The following is a 26,000-nucleotide window of genomic DNA, read 5'->3' as shown; positions in this document are numbered from 1 at the left end:
GGGCTAGCGTGAAGTTGAAGATGTGGCTTGGTACTGCTCCCCTTTGCCATGTCTATTTCCATGAATCACACTTAATCATTGGTGAGTACTTTGGGTAGAATTGTGCTTGTCTGTGCTGCTGCTGACAGGGATTGTGACTTTGTATAGATCAATCTTGGCCTGACCCAACGACGCCAGTTCAGCCATTGGCCTGGGAATATAGTCCTCCATACATGTTTTTTGCACGAGGGTATGTATAGCACTGACCTTACTGAGCTTCGTCTGCGGGTTAAGCAGCTGCCAGTTACAGAACCCACAACTGGGGCCTCTCATCCCACCTACGGTAACTCACTGCAAAAAGCAAATGGTAATTGAGGAAAATGCTCTCTTTAGTCTTAAACACAGGTGATTTCTTGGGCTAGCATTTTATCGTTTTTGTTTGTGCTAATATAGTCAAGAATCAACTACATGTAAAATAGTAATAGACGTATCCCTGCTCTTAAAAGAGCAGCTCAGCACGGACTGCTAGGTGACGTCATTTTTGTTTTTTTGTTTCATATTTATTTATTGAGAAAAAGAATTTAGCAATACAGGTGACGTAATTTTGAGAGGAAAAGGGCGCGATTGCTTGTCTATAGTTTGTTGGTAGAGATGAGTAAAACAATATTGTCAGGTTAGGAGGAGCTCTCACCAGTGCTTAAGGCTGATCCAAGTATTTCCATTCATCACTTTTTGTTTTCTTCACTGAGATGCCCGGGGTGGTAAGGGCAGAGTCATACCTGGGTCCTTCAGCGTGATGTGCCTAGTGAGTCAGGCTGTTCTTAACCAAGGTCAAAATGCATCTGCGGCTCCCTTTGGTTTTGTGAAGGTGGCGTATTGGCTGAGAGGTTTGGGCTGGATTACTACTTTTTGGAGCTCCGTGACCTGACCAATTGTTTTGGGGAGTTTACTTAAACTGGTCCTATGCTAAAATATGCCAATGTGTTTGGTGGCATGAATTCAATCTATAATGAGCAATTTTTAGATATTAATTAAATGTGTAATATTTTTAAAGAATCCTTCATCAAACACACCCATGCGAGTGTGGCGAAGTTTTGGATCTAAATGTCTGATCACCTCATATATCCATATAGTTGCTCTGTATCCTGTTGTGCAGTATGGTATAGTGGTGCATGTTGCTTATATAACCCAACATGTGCCTATCTATGCTCCCTTAAGTTCTGTCTGACATCCAGCTATTCAACTTTTTCTTGCAGAGCAATGGTCGCTGTAAGGAACAGATTAGCCATACTGATTCATTTGACATTCCTAATAATAACATGTATTGCCAAAACCACTACGTCTGGCCTTGACAATTGATAAGTGTATTTTTTTATTTTTGCAAACTTAAGCAATACGTAAAAAATAATTACCAAAAACAACCAAGGGAGTGGACCAGAAGTCCAGGCATACAAACCATGGCACTGAAATGCCCTCCTTGTCAGATGACTGTGTGCATGTGATCAGGTAAAATGCTGTCGCTCGCAGTGCATGAGAGCCAGTGGGTGAAGTGGGCTGACTCAGTGCCGCACATCAAGTGCTGTTGTAGGAGGAAATCAAATGTGAAATACACTTGAATGGATGAAGCGGGCTGAACGAAAGTCTCTTTATGTCTGTAAATATACATGTATTTTTATTACGATTTTGTTTGGTAAAACATGGCACTGACAACACAGAGATATCTCTAGGCCAGACCTAAACAAATTGATTTAAAAAAGTGGGTTTCCGACTACGATCCTATTTTTTAGAACACCTGTTCTAGACTAGTCTGGAAAATTGAGCTGCAAAGTGATTATGCATTTAGGTTATAATTGGCATATGAAAACGTCTCTTGTAGAAGTCAAAACCGTTCCCTTTATAAGTAGCACAGATAAGATAAATGTGTGGCAACTTGAAATCTGATCACATCTACTGCTCAGGTTATTTGCTGAATGGGTTTCCTTGCTAAAGGTACCTCATGTAATGCAAATGCGGATCTTCAGACTTTACACCAGAGTGGATGTGAACATTCGGTATTTCGTGAGGATGTAAGGATGTGATTGTGTCTTTGATGCCCTTGAATCGCAATAAGATGAATTGTGCTATGCCAGCATTAACGGGACCATTTCTTTCTCCCCAGGATTCCCAATGATTGGGATCTAGACAAAAAAATGAAGTCGCGTCGATCTGCCTCTGTGGATTTCCAAATTTAAGTCTTCAAATCTGGCTGTTTGCATTTCCTCCGCCATCTTTCCTCTGCCATGCCTGGTGGATTTCATCACGACAGGGATTTGTCTTCATGAAGATTCCTAACCTTGGTAATGTGATGAATAAATTTGAGGTCCTTGGGGTTGTTGGTGAAGGTAAGTGACTCCATAAGAATAGGGTTTTTGACTGAAACATAAAGCATATTGATTTGGTTTTAAGGAATGAATTGTCTCAGTGGGTATCAATAAAATTAACCCTTCTAGGCATCTAGGCAATGTATTTTTTTCAACTTTTTTTTAATGTAAATTATGTAGTAAAGTACCGGCCTGGCACACAAGTATTTCAGAGTGTTGGGTTTAAATTCAGCTTGGGTAGGGAAACTAGTGCATTGCGGTCTTATAGTCAGTTCAACATGTTTATATGGCATACTTCTAGTCCCGAAAGAGAGCGTTTCCTTATGGCTCCAGGGTGATGGGATGGAACAGAGGTGTTTGGAAAGTGGTTAGTGATATCGGTGAGGGATACTACAGATACTGCATGTAAGACAGTCTGGCCTGAAAGTGAGGTGGGTCCTTTCTCTGTTTTTCTACAATAACATCCTTTGTCTTCAGACAGTATATTGCTACTCTTTTTTTCCTTTTTTCAATATTTTCTGCCCCAAAATGTGGACTCCACTGCACATTTGAAGGGAGTTATTTATCTATTTTAATTAACAGTTACATTCATCGTTAAGTGACGTGAATACGTTCCAAAATGCCCTTTTGCTTAAATACAAGTTTTAATAGGTCTGGTATAACATTTTTTTGCCATTGTATGATCTCCAGTATTTTGCTTAAAGTATATTCCATAAAGACAATCATCGGTAGCTGTTAGAAAAACAATCATTTTTCAGACGTGCTCCATCCAAACAGCAGATTTTCTTTTATTTCGTTTGAACTTTATTTGCATTAGGTCTGCCCCGAATGAAAAGCTAAGTAGGCCATCAAACACAATATTGTGTGTTCTCACTTGGCGTGTTGACACTAGCAAAACAAGCAGACCGCACCCTTAGTGTTTTCAAAGAAACATGTATGAATAGTAACCGTGAATTAAAAAATAGATACATCCTGAAGTGTATGTGGTTAAGTGTGGGAAAGGAGTATTACTTTCAGTTAAGAGTTGTGTTTCAAATAGGTTTCTTTATAGAGAAGCAATGAAAGGTTCACAATTGTGCATTTTACAGAACTTTTAGATAGGAGAAGTTTATTGGGCACAAGATTAAATATTGAGATGTGTAGAGACTGAATTAGGTAAAATATTGTCCTACTCAGTTCAGTTTGTGTAGGTTTGTAATATTGAGAAAATAAAGCATTACCTACCTTAAAAAAACTGTATCTGTTTCTATTGCCAGTGTCTCTCACAATCTGATTTCCTTTGTATTTAATTCACTGTTACTTTACTTCTCCATCTCGATTACTTTTTCCTTCACTCCTTCCGTTATGTCACTCCAGCCTTTCACACACTTTTCTTTCTAATGGATGCTTCTAATGATAGATTCCTCACCTTGTGAATACCTCCAGGCGCCAGACTGTATCTGGAGATTTTTCACAACAGATTCCTAGTGCACTACTAGGTGGTGCAGTGCGACTCCATTTAAACTCTCCCACCCTGGAAATGACTCCGGAGCCACATTTAAGCTACCATCCCTGCAAGCTGATGTCAGTTCCTTTCGTTTTGTGTTTTCCAATGCAGATCCTGGGATCACTCCCTCATTTTGTGTCACATATTTTTGCCAACACTATAACTTTTACAGTGTGCAAGACCCTTGTTTACCTCTATAACTACAGGCTTCAAAACCTGTAAAGAGTGCCAAAAGCAAATGTCTGGGATTGAACTTTACCATGTATGCCTCTCATGTCTATGCTCCTCGCACAACTCAAAATCATCTGAAGACTGCGCCAGGATGAACCTGAATGCAACTTAGAACCGTGAGGCCGAGCTTTATGTCACTAAACACTAACGTTAAGTGCTATGGGCCGGTCTTGTCAAGGACACAGGCACTTTCTTCAGAGACATCAACATGCCTCCCGATGTTGGTCCTGGTCCCCCACTGCGGAGCCAAGTTCTCAGCTTGTCCTAATCCATCCTGGGTCTCTTGGCAACACTGCAACTGGTCGAAGACCTCAAAGAGGCCATGGTTTCAATATTTGGCATCGTACCAGCTCCTTCTGACGCACATATGGGCCCCAAAGATCCTAAGAGGCCTCAGTTGGTCTGTCACAGGTGTATGTGACACCATCTGTGCTGTTTGACCCCGTTCTGGTGTCCGCTTCGACTCCGGGGCTGATGCCTGTCTGGACTTTTAACTCAGAGCCATAATCCTCTCTGGTTCCGGTGGGACAGGCAGAGACACCGGAGGAAGAACTTACTTGTTTATTCAGACTCCGAAGCAAATCCACCACAACCTTGATCAAAGTCGGGCCCATTTCAACGTAGACACAACCCATCCAGCCACATTCAGACTCAGATGGTATGCTACCAGTTTCTTCACCCTTCTCTGATCCAGAACCACATTATGAGAGGGATGACAGGGATAATAATTTTCTGCTTTATAAAGAAGAACATTTTGTTCTAGATCTACAAGATGCCAGTGGGCTAGACACTGGCATCTAGTATTGGTCTTAAATTGACCACCTGGCCTTTCCACAGAGGAATCAGCATCCTTCTCTATGGTCATTAGGAGGGCTGCAGAATTCTTTGACCTCCACCTACCATTCCTAACCACCTCCCCACATGAGCCACCTAAACCAGAGCGGCTTCTGGGGGCCTCATCTCCATTTTACAGTGGGAAGTCTGGTCTCTCTTGGACAAGGGAGTCATCACAAGGGTACTGGCATCAGAAATAAGGATTGGATGCTACACCCTTTATTTCCCATTGCCGAAGAAGGACTGAGGACTTTGTCCTGTTTTAGACTGTCACTCTCGTAACATTTTCCTCAAAAGTACAAATTCAAGATGCTCACCCTGGCCCAAGTCTGTCTGCCTTGGGCGTTGGGCGTTGGATTTGCAGGATGTGTTTTTTTCCACTTCCCCATGCTGCAGTCCCACAGACATTACCTGTGGTTCCAAATGGGACACAAGCATTTTCTGTTCTCGGAGCTTCCCTTTGGCCTCACCAGTGCGCCTTAGGTGTTTACAAAAGTAATGATGGTGGTCACTGCACAGCTTTTTTGTTTTTATTATCTTTGTTTTGTCAGAAGTAAACAAGAGCCATAAACAGTGTCATGACACAACTTACAGAGCCTCCCCATGTACCGGGTACACTCTCTCCGCCCCACAAAGCAGCAAGTGAATAATCAGCTGATTGAATTCAATCAGTGTCCAATACTGCTATCAGTTCGTATCAATCTTCTGCCCCGCTGCATAGATTGTGTGCCTTCACAGCCCTTCTATTACGGAGTCTTTTCATGCCCCCCCCCCTATTTTGACTGTAATCTTCCCTGTTGCACTCCTGACGAACCTACCTCTCACCACCCAAGCCCCAACCTCCCTATATTTTGTAAAATTTCTGCGGGCTACCCCTACTCTTGTATACCTCCCTCTCCAAATGCATGCAGCTATCCACGCCTGTCTCCCAATCCTGAAATGGGGGACAACCTCACTTCCCCATTTCTTCCCCTTTTTGCCACCATGTATCCTATATTCATCAGGATTTTCTTATATTGTGGCACCTCAGAGGGATCTCATATTCCAACATGAGCTTGGATTGCCGCACTTTGTATTATGCAGTCGCATCCACCAATGATTTTTTGACTGCCTCCCAGAAGGATTGCACCATCGGCGAATGCCACAGCGTGTGCTTGAGTGAGCCCTCTAGTCCACATCTCCGTAGGTACTTCGAATCCACCGCCTTACCCATTTTATGTAGCAGTGTTCTCATATAGTACGTTCTATGAGGATCTTTAATTGAATCAATAGATAATTTGCCTTGATCAGTGCCTTCATAGTGAAGCCGAGCACTGTTTGCTCATCCATTTCACGCAAATCTTGTTTCCAGCGATCCTGTAGCCTCACCAACTGTCCCTGCGTATTTCTCTTTAACGTCCCATATGTTAATGATAAAGCCCTTTTATGCCTATGTCCATCCAGTAATCTTATTTCCACTGGGGATTCCTCTTGGGTCTCTTCATCCCTGTATGTGCTCCTGGAGTGCATGCTGCAACTGTATATATTTGAGCCACTGCGTTACAGACATCCAATATTCCCTCCGCAGGTGCTCAAATGGGACAATACGGTTTGCGTCCCACATGTCTGCCAACGTGGATAGGCTGATGTCATCTCAGACTCCACGGCTCATCTTTGAAGGTTCAAAATACCAGTCTTCCCCTACCACAATGACTGGCTGTTGAAGATGGCCTGGTCTTAGTCATGAAACACCTCTTGACAACTTTAGGGTTCTCAATCAACGTGCCGAAGTCAATCCTTACTCCTTCACAGAGGCTCCTCTTCTTTGGAGCCATTGTGGTTGCAATGCAATTTCGAGCCTTCCCCCACCTAAAAGAGTCCAGGACACTCAGGCTATGTTTCTGATGTTATATAGAAAACAAAAGGGATCCACCCTAGAATAGATACGTAACTGTGATTTAACCAGAATAAGTAGCCGTAGGTTGTAGCACGCCCCGTCCCGCAGCGGGGCGGGAAGACCCCTATGATGAAGCATGACACCAAGGGCCCTTTTGGTGTGTGAGGGGTATTTTAACAAAGCTGTGTGCTTCCCACCAATGTAGGAAAACACACTAGATCTGGTTAAATCATGGTTACGTATTAATTCTAGGGTGGATTCCTTTTGTTTTCTATATCACTGACTCGAGGAAGGTACATCCACCTCTTAGTGCTCTGGGAGCTCTACCTCTTCACTCCCTATATTGATTGCTCATATGTTTCTGATGTATCAACTTTTGATGCAGTGGCGTAACAATAGCCCTGCAGCCCACGCGTTATGAGGGCGGGCCTGAGCTCTAGGGGGCCCCCTCTGGCACTGTGCTTGATCCCCTGGCCTGAGAGATCATGACTGAGTCCAGAGCATGGAGGGACTCCTCCATGTACTTTGCAGTAGGCCCCCTCATGTTTCGTTAAGCCACTCCTTTGGCGTGGTTCTCAGTGAAAGTGTCTCTAAGAGCTCTTGGCCTCCTGCATCCTGCCAGTGGACAATCCTGAAGGGACATGGAGGCTGTCCAGTGGGATCTGAAGTCTCAGTGAGCTCAGCACCAAGGCATTCTGTCAGTTTCCTTAAAGGTGTCGGAGGAGACTGCAAAGGATCTACGGTGGTGGTTGCTAGACCTCAATTGGACCAGTCGTTGGCTACTCTCCCTACCCCTCCCCGAAATGAACATTCATGGTCGGAAGCGCCATTAGTGGGTTGGAGAGGCCACATGGGAGAGGTGGAGATAAGAGGACTATAGTCTCTGGCAGAGACCCAGCTCCTCATCAGTTTGCTGGAGTTGCAGATGATTCACTTGGCATTAAAAGCCTTCTTCCTGTCCATCAATGGAGAACGAGTGCCACTGTGGTACTGCAACAAGCACAAACCACAAAATGGAATAATGACTAAAACATGGCCCTAATCGCATCTGCCACATTTCTCTGGAAGCAAATTGTATACTAGTGTCATACACCAATTCACACAGAAAAGTGTTACTGGTAGGTTCCCTGATAAACGTAACCTCCAGCCATTTTGACATGCAATCCAATGACTCAACAGCAGACGTCTGGTGTACAGGAAGAGTTTAAAATGGATCTAAAAATAATAAATGCAAATTTTGTATCACACTCGATCAGGACAACCTACTTTGTCATAAGTGGAAGTCTGGTCTTCAGTCCTTTATCATTTTGTGAACAAATGCTACAACGTCCAATCAACTTCTCAATGTCCCTGTCCATAGCTGCCCACTAGTAATGCATCCTTAGCATTTTTTATTAGAAGTAATTTCTAAGTGTCCCTAATGGATCAAGTTCAAAAGCGTACACCGGACTGAATTAGGTGGAATAAATATATCTTGCTAGAAAAAATCGCGACCTTACAATGAGAACTCAGATGGAGTCAGATTTACTATAGCTCTGCAATTCATATGACAAATTGTCCTCCTTAGGCCAACCACCCGTGACATATCTGATGGCTTTCAGTAGAATAGGATCCTTGTGGAATGCCTTTCTCCAAATTTGTTCAATGATGGATTCTTTACCTGACCAATATGTACTAGCAACAATGCATTCCACATCCTCACAGTCGTCTTCAAACATCCCATTCACAACATCCTCTCTGTTACTCGATAACATTGATAAACAACCCACTTTTCTGTTCCTCCCTCCTGCCATATGTTGTTCCTCAAAATGGTGTTCCAAAGTTTGGAACTTAATCTCATAAACCTGGCAGTAGCCTTGCTGGTGTTAACATTGCTTCTATTCAACATGGGCACAAGAGGTTTAGGTTTGTGATCAGTTCCTATTTTTAACTTTGTCCCCCTTACATAAGATTGAAATGTTTTGAGAGCCCATTTGTAGGCTACTATCTCACTCTCGATTACAGAGTATGGCTCTTCCCGTGTTCTAAGTGAACTTGATGCAAAAGCATTTGTGGACTCCTTATTATCTTCACCTTAAGTTAGTACCTTAGTAATTCCAACATAGCTTGTGTCTGTATTAACACACAGTTCCTTCCCTGGTACATATGGACTGAGAAATTGTGTATTCAGAAGCATATTCTTTATGTTGGCAAAAGCTTCCTCTTGTTCCTGCTTCCAAGCAAATTTGATGTTGTTCTTCAAAAGATGGTGAAGTGGTTCAGCTAACATGGCAACGTTTTGGTACATTTTGAACAATACTCACACATACCCATAAACACAAGTAGTTTATCTCAAGCTTTAGGTACAGGCACTTCTTCAGTGGCCTTCAGCAGACCGGGCCTTGGAGAAATCCCTTTACCTGAAATTACATGTCTAAAACATAGATTTTACCAGCCACCACACACCCTTTGAATTCTATAGTTGTTTCCATAAAATCCTCTAAAACTGTACTTGTTCTATTATAACCTCCTGGCTTGATATCAAGAGGATGCAAAACCCAATTCAGTCCATGATCTTTCATGGTATTGTGAGAAATAATTGTGATTTTAGAGCACACGACTGTCAAAAGGGAATAGGCCCCCAAACAACAATGACATCTTTCATGGTATCCTTCATTAATGGAACATCTTTCCTTGTGTACTCACACATATTACTAACCCCTCATCTGTCTCTCCTACCACCGAATTGACATTGTTGTTTCTAATCCCTTTTTTGCACACTCTATCAAAATGTCCCATCATACTACATATGACCTATTCATTTCCTAAGGTAGGATATTACTATTTCCTCACTAGTGGTGTTGTTTGAGGTTATGGTTTGGCTGCAGTTTTGTTGAGTTTGACAGTACCAATTACATCCTCCAAACCTTTGTTCAATTCTTTGAATATTCCTTTGAGTCTTGAATACTGTTTCTATTTCGACTGCTTCTTCTAGAGTTGGATCTTTGCAAGTAAGCAAGCTCTCTTATATTCTTTTGTTATGACATCTAATTACTAATTGATATCTAATAATTTATTCAATAAAGGTTTCAAACTCATATTTATCTACTAGTAGTCTCAGTGAAGCTACGTATATGTCTGCAGATTTGATAGATATTTGTTCGTTCGAAAGAAAATGTATGACTCTTTATCACCTAGTTTAGCTGCTTACAAAAAAATATCTCTAATCTCCTGACAGCTGCTTTGTGTTCACCCAGTACTTTCTCAATATCTTCTTTTACCACAGCAGGTGAATAATAAAAAATGTCTTCTCCTCCATACTCAAGGTATGTTCAAGGAGACTTTTTTTCCTTCTAGGTTTAAATTTCAAACCATCTATAGTGCCCAAGTAAGCATTAACCGCTGTAAACTACTCTTTCCACTTTATTGGTGGTTCACCTGATAACTGTAATAAGGACAGAGACACCTCTGGACCTGGATGAGTCAGGAGGGCATTTCCCAGGCTATACACCACCTGGCAGGATCTTTAAATGCCTGGGTAGATGAACTCTGTCTGCATTGCCAAGGGCATCACAAATGGCAATTACATTCAGAGGTGGCGCAGGGCATCTTCCAGCAATGGGCATAAACCTGGCTTGATCTTTTTCCACCAGAGAGAATGTACAGTGTCCAAACTTTTGCACATTGGAGTTTGTTAGACTTGGGGGTCTCTAGTTGGCTCAGGTATGCACTTGTGACAAATAGGGAACCTCTTCTCTAGTCAGGGTAAGGGGGTACACTCCTAAAATAACCCCTGCTCACCCCCTTGGTAGCTTGGCATGAGCAGACAGGCTTATCTCAGAGGCAGTGTGTAAAGCATTTGTGAACACATACAGTAATCAAGTGACAACACTACAGATGAACACCACACAGGTTTTATATAAAAAATAAGTATTCTTTATATAGATTTACCACAAGACCATAAACGAAAAAAATCCACAATACGGTTACTTTAAAATGGTAGTAGTTAGCTTAAGTCTCTTTAGTTCTTAAATGCGACACTTTAAGTCAATGTACCTTAAGATGAGACACGCAGGGCAAGAAAAGTGTTGCAACGATGTTGATGCGATGAAAGTTTGGTGCAAAGAAATAAAGACGTGAAGATCTTCCTGATGCGGCTCGCTTCTCCGATGTTGCGAGAGATCTCGGCTCGATGCATCAGCTACAGCAGCGGCACCCTTGTCCAGTGATGCGACGACAGCTGCTTTAGCTGCGACACTCTTCTCCAGCGATGCAAGACGCTTCCCCTCTATGCGACAGTTACAGCGGCGACACCCTTGTTTAGAGATGTGACGGCAGCAGCTCCGACGGCGGCACGCTTCTCCGTGGATGCGAGGCGCTTTTCATGATGCGGTGCAATGCGACAGCTACAGCGGCGTCATCCAAGATGCGACAGCTGCGACAGCGACACGCTTCTTCCTCGATGCAGACTCTTCTCGTGATGCGGTGCAATGCGTCAGCTACGATGGCGACACGCTTCTTCAGTGTTGCGGGGCGCTTCTCGTGATGCGATGCAATGCGACAGCTACAGTGGCGACACCCTTGTTCAGTGATGCGACGGCAGCGGCTGTGACAGCGACACTCTTCTTCTCCGTGAGTCACGCTTCCAGCTCCTTGCGACATGCAGTCCCTCAGAAGGCCCAAAACAGCAGCAGGCACTTCCAAAGAACTCTGGGGAGATGGTGGTTGAAGTCTGTTGTCCCTGAGACTTCAGCAGGAGGCAAGCACTTTTCCAAGCCCTTGGAGATCCTTCACAAGTTGAGCAAAAGTACACAAAAAGTTCCTTTCTCCTCTCTGTGGAAGTAGGCAACCCCTGCAGGCCAATCCCCCAGTTTCAGGGATAGTCTCTCCTCAGTTTCTTCTTGGTTCCTCTCCTCAGCAAAGGTTTCTTCTTGTTTCCCAAAGTGATCTAAATTCTTGGGATCAGGGTCCCAATACGTATACCCCAAAACCCTTTGTCCTCTGAGGGCAGAGGGGCCTTAGCCTTGTTCAAACCAGTTCTGGTCAGTCCTGGAGCACTTTGTTTACCTGACTCCTTTTTTCCTTTCAGAGTGCAGGGCAGAGACATCAGACGCACCACAGGAGGTGGAGCCAGCATTGTGGAGGGAAGGCACAGCCCTATTCAGGTCCCAGGTGCAACTCCTCCCTCCCATCTAGATCTCTCTATTCACCACTGGGCTACCTCACCCTGTCTCCTAGAATTCCCCATCCCTGTCACTCAAACTCCAGAGAAGGAATACACAGCCTAGCAGAGGCAGGTTTGAATGGGTAGACAAGAAAATACCTTCTTTCTAAAAGTGGTATTTTCAAACACAGAATGTTAAAACCAACTTCACTAAAAGATGTATTTTATCATTCTGAGTTCAGGCATACTAAATTCGAATTTCTACCATGTTACCTGAGTCAGTTAGGATTATAAGATGTAATAATCAAACTGCCCATTCTGGCCTATGGAGAACAGGTAGCCTAGTGAAAAACAAAAATGGCTGTAATTCACTATTAGCACATGCCACACACACCAGGGCATGTCCTACCTTATCCTTACAATGCACCCTGCCATTGGGCCTACCATAGGGGTGTCTGATATGAAGAAAAGGGAAGGTTTAGGGACTGGCAAGTGGGTGCACTTGCCCAGTCAGCATGACAGTACCAGACTGCACGCAGGCTCTGCAATGGCAGACCTTAGACACACTTTTACAGGCTGCTTTTGTGGGTGGCACAACCGGTGCTGCAAACTCACCAGCAGCCTTTGGATTTACAAGCCCTGGGCACTCCTGGTGCACTGTACTAGGGTCTGACAAGTAAACCAAACCAACCAATCTTGGAATCACAAATCATACATCAATTTACAATAGGGAGCACTTGCACTGTGGCACTGGACAGCAGTGGCACAGTGCCCTGAGCATCTAACACCAGCAAAAACACATGAGGCAACAGCAAAAAATGGAAGGGAGACCCACGCCAAGGTGCCAGGCCTAACAGAGTTAAAGTTGGTTCTCCCTCAGAGATGCCTTATGTCTGGAATGGAGCTCTCGACTTCTGTACGCCTTCCAGCCTCTACCTCTCCTGCCACAAAAACTGAAGAAGATCAGGAATGACAGGGCCCTAGTCACCTTAGTTGCCCTGGATTGGGCCGGGTGAGTGTGGTACCCATATCTTGTGGCCATGAGCATCTGTCCTCCGATCCGGTTGCAGCTTTGGGAGGTACTTCTGTTGCAACAGCAAGGCAAAGTTTGCATTCAGACCTGCACAACTTACACCTCCGTGCCTGGAGATTGAGCTGTGACATATCACTGCTTTTGTCCTCCCTTCTGATGTGGTTGATGTCATCATGGCAGCCAGGCCTCCATACACTAAAATCATCTTTGATGGACGTTGGGAAAAGTTTGCCGCTTGGCGTACTTCTCAGTACATCCAACATTTACAAGCCTAGTTATTTGATGTTTTGTTGTTATTTCCCTCTTTAACACAGCAAGGACTTACTGTGACTACTGTTAAAGGTTATTTGTCGGCCATTTCGGCCTTTCTATGGTTACTTTATCGAACTTCATTATTCAAAACACAAGTTGTGTTGGGTAACCCACATGTTTCCACCAAAGCCTTTTGTGATGTCAAGGTGGAACCTTAATTATGTCTTAAACATTCTTGATGTGTATCCCATTTGTGCTGATCCATATAACTTATAGCTCTGAAGACAGTTTTCCTCATAGCGATATGGTCAGCACATTGCATGAGTGAGTTGCAAGCCTTTTCTGTCCAGCAATCATACACTATCTTCTTCCCAGAAAAACTGGTGCACAGGACCAGGGTGGCAGTCCTATCAAAAGTTATGATGCTGTTTCATATTGGATAGTACACCACTCTTCCAGCATTTTTTGTTCCACCTCATCCACCCAATGATCCTCAAAAAGCTTGAAGTTTTTATTTGATCATACCAATTAATACCAAGTGAACGATTAGCTCTTTGGGGGTTCACAGCAGCAAAGAAGGGTACAGCTGTGCAGAAAAGAACGATCTCTAGATGGATAGTCCTCTGCATAAAGATCTACTATGCACTGGATAAGGGCTCATTCCAACAGGTTCAAGGATGCCACTACAGTAGTGCCACGTGGAGTGCCTCTCTTGGGCATCTGTCAGGCTGCAACATGGGCATCAGTGCTCACATTCTCTAAGCACTACTGCCTTGATAGCCAGGTCCGGCTGGAGGGCCAATTTACCAGTTCTGTCCTGCAGGACATTTTGGTCTGAGCCATTCAACATACCCACCACCTCTAAGGGTATTGCACTGGCATATGTTGCCAAGGTAAAGAATCTGCAGTTAGAAGTATCCATCAGAAGAACAAGTGACCTACTTTCTGGTGGATACTCTATCTAATCACCGATTCCTCACTGACCTACCCACCTCCCCTTTCTGTGAAATGAATTCTTTTCTCCATCTAAAAAGATCCCAATTAGAGATCTGCACACTGTTTAATCTGATCAGTATTGGCTCTGCATGTGACGGCGCTCACATAGTCAAGAAAAAGACTGATGTTATCGTGCAGCGGTGACAGCTATATGTAGAGCCAGCATCATTTCTGGGGTGGAATGGAGTTGACACTGAGCAGCATGTCACCACCTGCCACATGGAATATTGCTTGTTTCCCCTGCGTTCCCCACTATGATTGGGCCCCCAAGCCCTTAGTGGAGCAGCGAAATGACAGTTTGTGGTCTCTGTGCTTTTTTTTTCTGCCTCTCCTGAGTTAACACATATCTGAGAGAGGTGGGAGAATGTGGTAGGTACTCTTTATTTTGGACCTCCTTGTGCCTAGCCATAAAGCGGGTCTCTGCAAACTCCCCAAAGCAAGCTGCACTGACAGTGGCTCTCACACCCTCTGTGTCCGCGCTCTGTGGAGACAAAGGGTGGCAGGAGGTCAGATGTTATTATTTTAATGTATTTGGGAAGGTAGGGTTAACGTTGAAGGTGGTGTATGAGGGTGGCAGGACACCTGGTAATATTTAAACTTTTGTATGGGGAGTGGCAGGACTCCTTGCTATGTATGGGTTCCACATAACTCCTCTATCCCTGCTGCTTAACTAAGTTTGAGAAGATGGGATTGGTTGGGCCATACAAAATATAGAATTATAGACGGGCAACTGCAAATAATGGAGATGTTTTTCACCTCTGGTTTCTGTGTGAGATCCTGGATCCATTCTTCAAACATGGATTTACAAAATTATAGTACTTATTGAGATAGTTTCCAAATATGGAAAGGCAAATATTTATTTTCACTATGGTTTATTGCCACTTTTGCTTGCTGCCTGAAATATGCTTCACATGAGTTCACCCCCAGTTGCTCGACTCACAAAGCCTGGCATTTAGGCTTTTAAGGTCACATATTTGCAGGATTACACCTACTTTTGGTACACTTTTCTAATGGAACCTTGGACTATGAAAGAAAAACAAAGGCATCCTTACTGAAACGTGTAGTTTCTCCACCATTTGGAAACGTCTGCTTGCATAAATATGATGCCCAGGGAAATGCTTTTTCCCCTGAAGAAGCCTCTTTCCATCCACCCTCATCAAATAATGTGTTTCCTATTCATTCACACCACGGAAACCCCCGTAACTCTTTGATGCTGTCTTCACCCTTTGTTGCTCTGTACTCCCCCTTTGTTGTATCCTCCTTTGCTACTTTCCCTATCATGTTGTTGTTATTAATCTAGTTTATTGCTCCATTCTGTTGGTTTGTTCACCATTATTACTTCCTGTCTCTCTTTTGTTGAATTCTCCCACTTCCATTACCTTCTCTCTATTTTGTTGCTCTAAAACTTTTGTTTAGGTCTTCCCTTTTGTGTCACCTATTTTGTTTCAGTCTTTTTTGTTTGTCATGTACTTTTGTTTTTACCTCCATTTATGTTGCTCTCTGCTCGTGTTACTTTATCTCTCTTTTGTTGCTATGTCCCTCTTTGTTGCTTGCCCCCCCTTTCTTTCCCTATCCCTGTTTATTGATTTGTCTTCTGTTTGGTTGCGGTCTCTCCCCATTTATTGCTCTCTGTCCCTAATATTTGTGTTCTCTCCCCCTTGGTTATTGTCTCGCCCTCTTTGTTATTGTCTCGCCCTCTTTGTTGCTGTCTCCCCGTCTTTGTTGCGCTTTACACTACATATCTCACTCTCTCTTTCCTTGTTTTTTCTACCTTGCCCATTGTTCATATATTGCCTCTTTTGTGGTTTCCTGCACCTTTTCTGCTCTTGCGTCTTGTCTTGCTCTATTGTGTTGCCTGTTATTATAGTACCTTTCTATTGTACTAAGTATTCTTCTCACTGAGGTGTTTTCACATGATGCCAAATTCTATGCTCACCAATGCAGAGTACAGCCTCTTGATGTCTGCAAAACGGGGGAAAGAATGAAATATCATCAAAAAGTGTTTTTTTTCCTTCGCCCTGCCAGCTACATTGTACGGCATCTATATGTATACTAGAATGGAATTAGACAGTGGTAAAGAGTTCAAAGTTCGGGAAAGATCATGACAAGAAAATAACCTACTTCAAAATTACCAAATGTCACGTTTACTTCACCAGGGAAGGACTATACCAATGCTCAACTCAAATATTTTCATCAGAAAATAACTGAGTTCACTTGATTACTTCATCAAGTAATAGAATTTTAGAAGTAGCACAACAACAAAAAACTAACTATTGCTAAATATCCCTAACTGCACATTTCCTGCTTCGGGAGCAGGCTGGGGAAGCAAAGCCCAATGGTTCCAAGTGTTTGCTGAAGTCAGCTATGTAGAAAACAGACAGAAGCTCCGACAGAAACAGGGACTATCGGCAGGAACCAGGGGCGTAAGACAGGCCCCCGCAGCCCCCGCGGTGCAAGGGTCCCGAGCTGCAGGGGGCCCCCTCCGCACCGTACTCAGTCCTGAGAGCTCCATAGTTAATACGGAGTGGGGGCCCCTTTATGTACCTTGAAGGGGGCCCCCCTGAACTTTCGTTACACCAGTGCCAGGAACCACAATGTGAGAACCAAATTGATTCGTTGTTTACTAAAGGATGACAGCTGTCTGTATGTATGAATGACATCTGAAAGTTGGAGCAAACCTGCTGCCCCTGAAGAACGTCTTCCTCTCCAGCTTAGTTTGTGTCAGGGACTTTCCTAAGGAAAATACACTTGGTTTGTGGCAAGAGCAGGCCCTGTAGATTCTACCTGGACGGCTGCTTGTGGGAAGAGTGTAGAGGGAGACAGCCGCTCTCAGAAACCTCTCTGAGGAGGGAAATATTGCTCCAGCCTCTTTGGTCGCAATTTCAGTCTGCAAACATTACCTCTGATCGGCAACTACCTAGATGTCGACATATAAGCGGAGTCCCACTCCCATAGGAAGTAGAACAACCAGAATAATACAGACCTTCATGGACCTTGCTGTGGACCTTTGAGAACGTGGAACGGAGTTCCTACACTTTCTTTTTAAATGAAACCAGCCTGAGTGAGTACCCTGATGGAGCTCTGCAAGCTTGCCTGGCTTCTACTGCTAACATGCCTATCGGAAGCCCCCTGCCAACTCAAGATTTGTAGCGGGGTGGACACCGTGCGTATAAGCCCTCTAAGCCTTACACAAGACCAGAAGATGGCTACCAAAAAAAATAGACCACATCATCAATTGCAGTTAAACTGAGTGACTTCTAATCCTGGCAAGCACAACCCCCACTCTGAACTTTTTTTATCCCCAGATTCAGCCTTTTGAGTGCTGAGGTCTAGCACCCAGTATGCTATGAAAAAGGGTCTCGATGGTCCTAGCGTATACCCTTGATTGCCTGTGGGCTCAGATACTAGAGTAGGCCACAACCCTGGGTGAATATTCAAATCTTTATTGCAAATGTACTAGCTGTGTGTTACTTTATTTAAACTCAACACCACACGACCTAATTTGAAGTTTGATTTACTGTTCATTAATGTCTTCTCTAATCTTGACATGGGCTTGCAAAGCCAATTTTCTGTCGCGGGCAGCGTTTCCATTGTCTGGTTAGAGGGGAGCACTCTCACCATTGATAATTCTTGTTGTCCCTGTGATGGCCTAATACCAGTAGCGGCTGGTGTCAGAGGAGAGGAGAGGGGCAGGGCGGAGGGGGTATGACAAAAAATGAAGAAAAGAACTTACCTGGTGTCTGCAGCACACCGCATCACTGTCTTCTGCCCCTCTCCTGGCTGCCAATCCTGCAGCTGCTCTCATTCCTGAAGCTGCTCTCATACTTAAGAGCAGCTTCAGGATTGGTCTGAGTGCCGATGATTTGTACTCTCAGGGAGACTGGGAACCTGTGCTTTGCTGTCTCCAATCCAGCAACGCAGCTGGGTTGGAGAGAGCTTCAGTGCATACCGCCCCTAAGATTCCAGGAAACAAAATAAAAAGATAATAAACCATGGTTTGGTATTGTTTTCCTTTTTTTTTTGCTCACTGGCAGGGGGGCGACACTGCCCAATACCCAAAGTACACACTCATGCCCTAAACAATGCTCCTGACCCCCTTTGTCATGCTTTCTCTCTCCTCTGTTACACTCTCTCTTCTTTGCCCCGCTCATTCTCTCTGTCATACTTAATTCCTATGTTGTTGCCCTCTGTCTTTCTGCGTGTCTCTCTATCTTTCACTTTGCTGTGCTAGCCTCATTTTCCTACATTTCTTTCCTTTGGTTATTCTCGATCTCCTTAGTTGTGCTTCATTCCTTAGCAGCCGTGGCTCTCCTTTTTGTTGGTGCCCTCTCTTTTTTTATGCAATCCCTCTAAAATTTGTTGCATGCTCTTTTACATTATCTGCCTTCTGTGTACTTTTGCTATGTATCCCCACTTTCTTCCTCTTCCCTTAACTTGATCTCCTACTTTACCCTCGCGTCGCCTATGATTTCACCTTGCCATAGATGTCACTTTATGCTCTGATATGTCAAGCTCTGCAAATATTTAATCTGTTTGCGTCTCGCACAAATTTTGTCTCCCAGTTTGCTGCTCTCCTTGCTTCTGGGTCACCCATTGCCATTTTGGTGTTCTCTCCATCATTTGACACTGCTTTCCTCTCGCACACACCCTCCATTTACCCTCTGACCTGTCTTTGGTGATGTATTGCAATTTCCGTTTTTAATTTCCCACATTTGTCGGCTAACGCTAGGAAGATGTTTATAAAAAGCAGAACCTTTTATTGTATGAGTAATTATCCTATGAAAAGCTTGGGTAATTCGATCATTATTGAAGTAGTTCAAACCTTCAAAGCGAAACAGACTGCTGTAGTTATGAAATTGAATCATTTTGTTTCGTGGTAAAGATTATATTGATATGCAAAAAATGTATTTGACTAATAATTCCTTTTGTTCTCTTTGATAGCGATGTGTCACGTATATCCCCAATTAAGGGCCTAATTTGGACGCCGGTCAGACCAACACCGACAGCCTGTCGATGGCGATCCGACCGGCTGAAAGCCATTCGGTCCGACCGCCAGATTATGATACAAGACCCCGTCGGGGCAGCGGTCAGAATCCTATCCCTACAATGGAGGCGGTGCCTGCGCAGGCACCGCTGTAGGGATTTGGATGTTCCTTTCAGACTGCTTTTTCATGGTGGTCCGACTGCCATGAAAAGGCAGACGGAAACAGACTTTGTGGAGGACTCTGTCCCCAGTGGGCCTCTACTAAGTGGCTTGGGGGGGCACATGTAGTGCCCCCCCACACATCCATGCACTGTGGGCCAAGCCCCACATGGTGCATGACACACGGTGCATGGATGTGCATTGATGTGCACAAGCTGCGCTAGAAAAAACTACTTTCGGACCCCCACCATGACAGTCATGTTGTAATAGGGTGGTTGGAACCGCCAACTTATTGTAGGATGGTCACCTGCCTGATACGAGAGCGGTCGGTGGTCCTCTTGACTTTATCTCTGTCTCTCTTTCACCCTTTTGTGCTTCTTAATGCTCTCATTCTACCCTTTTGAGCCACTTTTTTCACCTTTTTTGTGCCTCTCTTGTTGCCTCTTCTTTTCCACCCAGTGTGCCACGTTCCCCTTCCAGCATTCTGTGCCCCCTCCCCCTATCCTTACCTGCTTATCCCACGTTTCCTCGTCCACTAATCCCTGCCCACTGACCCAAGACACTGCCCAGGACCTACTTAATGGCAGCCTCGACGCAGACCAACCATTAAGCAGGTGGCCAGGCCCTGGTTTACCTGGACTAGCCCTCCGACTGGTCAAGGCCCTTGTAGACCTGGCTCCTATGCCTCGTGGCTCCCACCTGTTCCTCCACACTCCTAACTCGCTCTCTTCTCCCTTTCTCTCTTCTCACCCTCTCTCTTGACTCTCTCTCTCTTTTCACCCATTTGTACCTCTTTGTGGTTGCATTTATGCCCCTTTGAGCCACTTGACACTCTCTCTCTCTTTGTACCCTTTTGGGCCTCTTTGTGCTTGCTTTTTCTTCCTTTTGAGCCTCTTGGCCCTCTCTCTCTTTCACCCTTTTGTGCCTCTCTTGATGCCTCTTCTTTTCCTCTTCTTTCCCACCCTTTTGCCTCATGTGCTGCGTTCCCCTTCCTGCCTCCCGCCACCTGTGCCTCCTCCCTCCTTCACCTGCTCCTTAACTGCTTCTCCCACACTTCCTCCCCTGCACTCCTGCTAAGCCATGCCCACCACCCCTGCACTCTGTCCCCCTCCCAGGTCCTACTTTATGGCAGCCGCAGCACAGACGTGTGCAGTGGGCACACCTCTGGCGCACCAAAGTCAAGCCCATCTGCACCTGTTTGCGCCTGTACCACTCCCAGTGTCAGAAACCCTGGTCTGACCGCTCCCCAGAGGCACTCTTCTGCTCTGCTACAATTGCTCAACATCAGCCATTTATCCCCCACAACTGTCGTACCGCACCACATCACACAAGGAGCCTTCTCATGCACATGCAATGCCAGACCCACAATGCAAGCACCACCTAAAATCACTCAGCCCTCCCACAGCACACCCCGCTCGACCAGCAAACTAGCTCCCCCAGAAACACTTTCATGCAAGCCACTCAACACTCGCACTGTCTGCAAACTTGCCACTGAGATCTGGCACCAAATGACACCTAAGATCTAATCCTGACTGATTGACCCCCTTGTCGGCCCTGGACATCACCACTGGAATCCTGGCAGAATACAAGATCTGAAGACGGGACTGACAACACAAACCAGGAAGAGTAGTCGCAATAATCTTCAAGGAATCTCTCAACTGCATCACAGCAATTGAAATCACGATCTCCTCAATGGAGAACCTTTACTTCAAGCTACAAATTCAAGCCAGTTACACCCTGAACGGAACCCTTGCCTACTGCCCATCCACCCATCCAGACCTTGAACAAACTTCACTCAGGAAATCACAGACTTTGTCACCCTCCTCGCCTTGGGCTCCAAGGACTACATCCTCATAGGAGACCTCAACTTCCACGTGGAAGACCAGACCAAGCTCAGCTTCTCGTCACCCTCCACTTCCTCAAACATCCCCCTCTCACAGGACCTATGTGACAGACTATCAGACTACTTCATTGTCAAAATAAAAACCATCTACAACACCTTTGATCCTCAATTGGACACTCACAGCCTTGCCACCAGCCTACCAACCCACCACACGGGAAACACCTGTCTGCCTGAAAGAACAACTCCACGGATAAAACAACAATCACCATATGAACCATCCATCCCAGATCACCTACCGACCATGCCCACACCACATCTACAACATGGCCACCCACGCTATTGGCGAAACACTCACCCAAGTCCTGAATTCCTCCATCCTCACTGGCATCTTCCCAGTCAACTGGAAATACACAGCAGTAAACACTCTGCTTAAGAAACTTTTGTCAGACCCCACTCAACTAGCAAACTACTGACCAATCTCCCTGCTACCTTTTTCGGCAAGGATGATGGAGAAAGTCATAAACAGACAACTCACCAATCACCTCGACAACACCACCTTCTGAACACCCAGCAATCTGGATTTCGGTCAAATCACAGCACAGAAACGGCACTGATCGCAGCCAGCGATTACATCAGGATGCTCCTCAACCAAGGGAAACAGCAGCCCTCATCCTGCTCGACTTTTCAGCTGCTTTCAACATTGTCTCCTCCTCCACAATGATCAAAAGACCCCACGAATCAGACACCTAAGGCTCCACCCTCAACTTTATCTGCTCCTTCGTCATGGGAAGAACACAGAAAGTCAGCATGACACCCTGCACATCAGAAGCCAGAAATCTCATCTGTGGAGTACCATTAGGCTCATAACTTTGCCCAACCCTGTTCAGCATCTACATGACACCACTGGCCGACATCATCAGATCCCACAACATCAGCATCCCCTCTCATGCAGATGACACCCAACTCATACTCACCGTTTTCAGACAAGACTCCAGTGACCAAGTCCAAGTCCAACTTCCAACACACCTGCATGACCACAGTAGCCACGTGCATGTGGTCCAAATGCCTCAACCTCAACACGGACAAAATGGAAATGGTGATGTTTGGCGGCCAAACCTCCTCGTAGGACTCCACCTGGTGGCCGACGGACCTTGGACTGTCTCAACGCCTACCACCCACGCCAAAACCTGGGAATTATCAGGGACAAAACTTGGACGACAGCACAAGTAAACACAATTACCTCCACCTGCTTCCATCTTCTGAGGATGCTGCAAAACAGCTTCAAGTGGGTACGGGAAAACTACAGTCACACAAGACCTCATAACAAGCAGATTAGACTACGGCAACACATTTTACACTGGAATCAACAAACAGCTCCTAAACAGACTCCAAACCATCCAGAACGTAGCAGCAAGAATCATCCACAACCTCCCTCAACAGACTCACACCACTGCAGATCTTAAGAACCACCACTGGTTCCCCATACACAAACGCACTCACTTCAGACTCCTCAAACACACCTACCACATTCTACACACCATAAGCCGTGCTTACCTCAACACATGCATCCACTTTCACCAACCCTCCAGGCTCCTCCGCTCAGCTGATCTCTCACTCACGCACATATAGTCGCATTGCAATGATCCCATACCACTGACAATCACTCAGGATCTCAGTAAATTTTTTGCCCCATCTGGAAAATGATCTTAAATTCATCACTAAACCAAGGCACTATTTCAGACTGTCTAAAAATCAGACAAGTAACACCCCTACTGAAAGAACCAGGCGTGGACTTGACTAATCTGAATAACTTTCATCCAGTCTCAAACATCCTATTTCTGGCTAACGTACTGGAAAGATGTAAACACAACCAACTGTGCCAGCATATTGATAATTTGATTGTGCTTGACAAATTCCAATCAAGCTTTAGACCAGGACACAGCACAGAGATAACCTTCACACATATTGTAGATGACGCACTCAGAATCCTGGACCAAAAGAATTCATGCCTTAACATCCTCCTCGACCTCTCCTCCGCCTTCGATAAAGTCAACCACATATGTCTCCTAGATGTGCAGGAGCGAAGAATGGGACTGTCAGGAAACATACTAAAATGGCTCACCTCCTATCCGTTCACCTCCTATCTGCAAACTTTTGACAACTCATCAAAGTGGGCAACTCGCTATCCAACCCCTCTCCGGCTTGACTGGAAGTTTCCAAAGGCTCCACAATCTCCCCAACACTATTCAACCTATACATGGAGCCACTGACGGAGATCCTAAAACAGTGTTCCAGAGTAGAGATCCATGGAGGTGTAGAGCATGTCTTCTGGAGCTTCTGTATCTGGCTAGGGGATTATTGAGTACATTCTAAGCATAGCTCTCAGGCTCCTGGTTGCAAGACTTTGCAGAAGTAGCTCAGGTTATGACTCTTTAGAGCTATGCATCAGGCACAATATCTTAAAAATGCATCCTCTCCAATTGAAAAACAGAATTAAGATTTCAGAGGTGACTTGATCCACCCACATCCTCACCTCCAGGCCTGTTGGGCTAGCCTTACCATTGGGAATAGTGGCTGTAGTCTGTGCGAGTTCATTCTTCTGTCTCATAGTTAAACACCCATCTCTAAATGAGGTGCCATTATGTAACGGCAAGCGATCTTTGTAAGTTGCTTTTATCTGGCTTACATTTCTAATTTATTTTCACTGAAAGGCCTTTGGTTTGTCTTATGCCAATGGCAATTCAAGCACAGTACCCGTATGTCATCCTGTAAATTACTGAATATGTATTGACTTGGCTCTGGACTTGCCCACCGTTCATTTTTTGTACATTTGAAGCAGGCACACTGTTGGGATTTGTCTTTAAAACTGTGGGCTCATGAGACACCTTGGCAACTATTGCTCAGGTGGAATGAGAATATTGAGGAAAGATCTGGCAGTTGCTGGTTGTCTTTTGCTCTTCCGTCGCATTTATGTATCTTCTACAATAAAGCCTGAAGTACCTACTCACGAGTCCTGTTATAGTTGGGATCTTTCACATACCTATTGGTTTAAAGGTGAATAATACACGAGCACATCCCAATCTTTGAGTAAGCAAAGAGCTTATTTTTTAGGGATTTTCTACTTTCAACCTATCTCTCTTTAAGGCATTACTAATTATTGGTAATCCATATATTGACATTATGAAAGATTTAATTATTTACACTCTCTAAAGACCACTTGAGTATCATCTGCATAGTTATGAAATGAATTCCATAGACTATTTTCATGACTATGTAGATGATACTCTAATTAATTTCAGCTTCAGGAGCGGCTGGCATCAAGGTTATTCATATAAGTTGAACAGGGCTGGAGAGAGACAGCACCCTGTGGAACCGTGAACTAAGTGAAGAGCGTGGTGAGTAAATGAACCTGATTGTGACTCTCTGCTGCCTACTGTCCAAGAAAGAATGAAATTTACCCGGCTGTCTTTTCTAACAGCTCACCATAGTCCCACTTCTAGATAAAAGCAAGGAGTGGTCCAGGTTGTGAACGGCTTCCCACAGGTCAAGCAGCATCAACATAGCATCTTCGCCATTGTTTGACATACCTGTAGTCACACACTAACTAGTCCTACAGTAGTTGTAGTCACTCTGTTGTGGTAAAAGCCCAACTGTCAATCTTCTAGTATGTTATACTCCTCCAGGGTGCTGGTAGTTGTACCAGAGCCATCTTTTGTATCATCTGTAATAGAATAGACCAATTAGAGATGGATTGTAAATTCTTCGGCTCCGTACTGTCTAAGCTCGTTTTTCTAGTAAGAATTATGGTTGAAACCCAATGCATGAGCCCTACACATACTGTTGGAAAAAGCTGATAATAAATGTTAGTTTGTGTGTATTTTTATCCTCACCGGAATTTAATGTAAACCCTGTATTGCAAAATTGATAAACAATTTTTATTTTGAAAAACATAATGTATTTTTCTTTCCCTTGCACAATGGTGGAAACCTCTTAAAAGCTCCAGGGTGGGGATGAAGTATAGCCTATATGCTGTGCTTAGTTCGTAAAAAATGCAGAGGCCCAAGGTTTTTCGTAGGAGCCTGTTGCTGAAGTTACTGAATTCCAAGATGGACTGTTCTTGATTACACCTCGTGTATCTTTCTTCCAAGACTCAACACTTCTGGACTGTTTAGATCAAAATGTTAGTTTTTTTTTCATTCTGACTATCTCCTGTTGTCAATATTTTCCTATCTTTCTCTTCAACCCTGTTCTACTTTTCTGTCTGTTGCTGTGGGCTAAAGTCTGATAATGAAAAATAGGTCCTGGCCTCCTAAAACGAATGTTGGTGACCACTACCTGCTTCCACCAGCACGAATTAACCTTTACATATTAGTACTATTAACCTAATGGTGGTCATCTTCAGTGCTTCACTTTGTTGGAAAACCTGCCACTCTTAGGCGGTTTCGATGCTAGAAATCTACCAAGTTATATTAGCAAGCGGCCGGCTTGAATTTACTTACCACAAACACTTATCAGATTTACTTTGGACTCATAAGTAACAGAGTTTGGAGGTGGTGTGCCCTTCCTCTGTGCCTGGGTTTTCTCTTTCCAAAAGAGCACAGAACTGACTGATGTCATGTGCCAGTCCTAGAGAGGCTAAGCATGGAATTTGGCTATCAGTTAGTGACAGTCAGCAGACATTTGCGGCCTTCTCTGACAAACTGGACGCCACCATTTGCATTACAAATATAGAAAACGAAACGTGGGTGTAGTAAAGTGTTGTGTCAAACTGACTAAGCAGGTTAAAGTGGTTTTCATTGGAAAAATTGATGAAAGTCAACTGCC

The 26,000-nt window shown here is 44.5% G+C and overlaps 1 protein-coding gene across 4 annotated transcripts in view; it reads left to right on the top strand.

Annotated features, from left to right (window-relative positions):
- CDKL5 (cyclin dependent kinase like 5) overlaps window positions 1-26,000 on the top strand; it is a 1,167,948-nt gene that overhangs the window by 399,529 nt on the left and 742,419 nt on the right. For all 4 annotated transcript variants that reach the window (XM_085622653.1, XM_085622651.1, XM_085622652.1 and 1 more), the window contains exon 3: window positions 2,138-2,360. In XM_085622653.1, coding sequence (XP_085478779.1) covers window positions 2,297-2,360 — 64 coding nt within the window. In that variant the 5' untranslated portion in view covers window positions 2,138-2,296. The remainder of the gene's footprint in view (window positions 1-2,137; window positions 2,361-26,000) is intronic.

The sequence above is a fragment of the Triturus cristatus genome, chromosome 8 (genome assembly GCF_964204655.1).
Source record: "Triturus cristatus chromosome 8, aTriCri1.1, whole genome shotgun sequence".
Taxonomy (NCBI): domain Eukaryota; kingdom Metazoa; phylum Chordata; class Amphibia; order Caudata; family Salamandridae; genus Triturus; species Triturus cristatus.
Note: the sequence above shows the minus strand (reverse complement) of the source record. Positions and strands in the feature narration are given on the sequence as shown.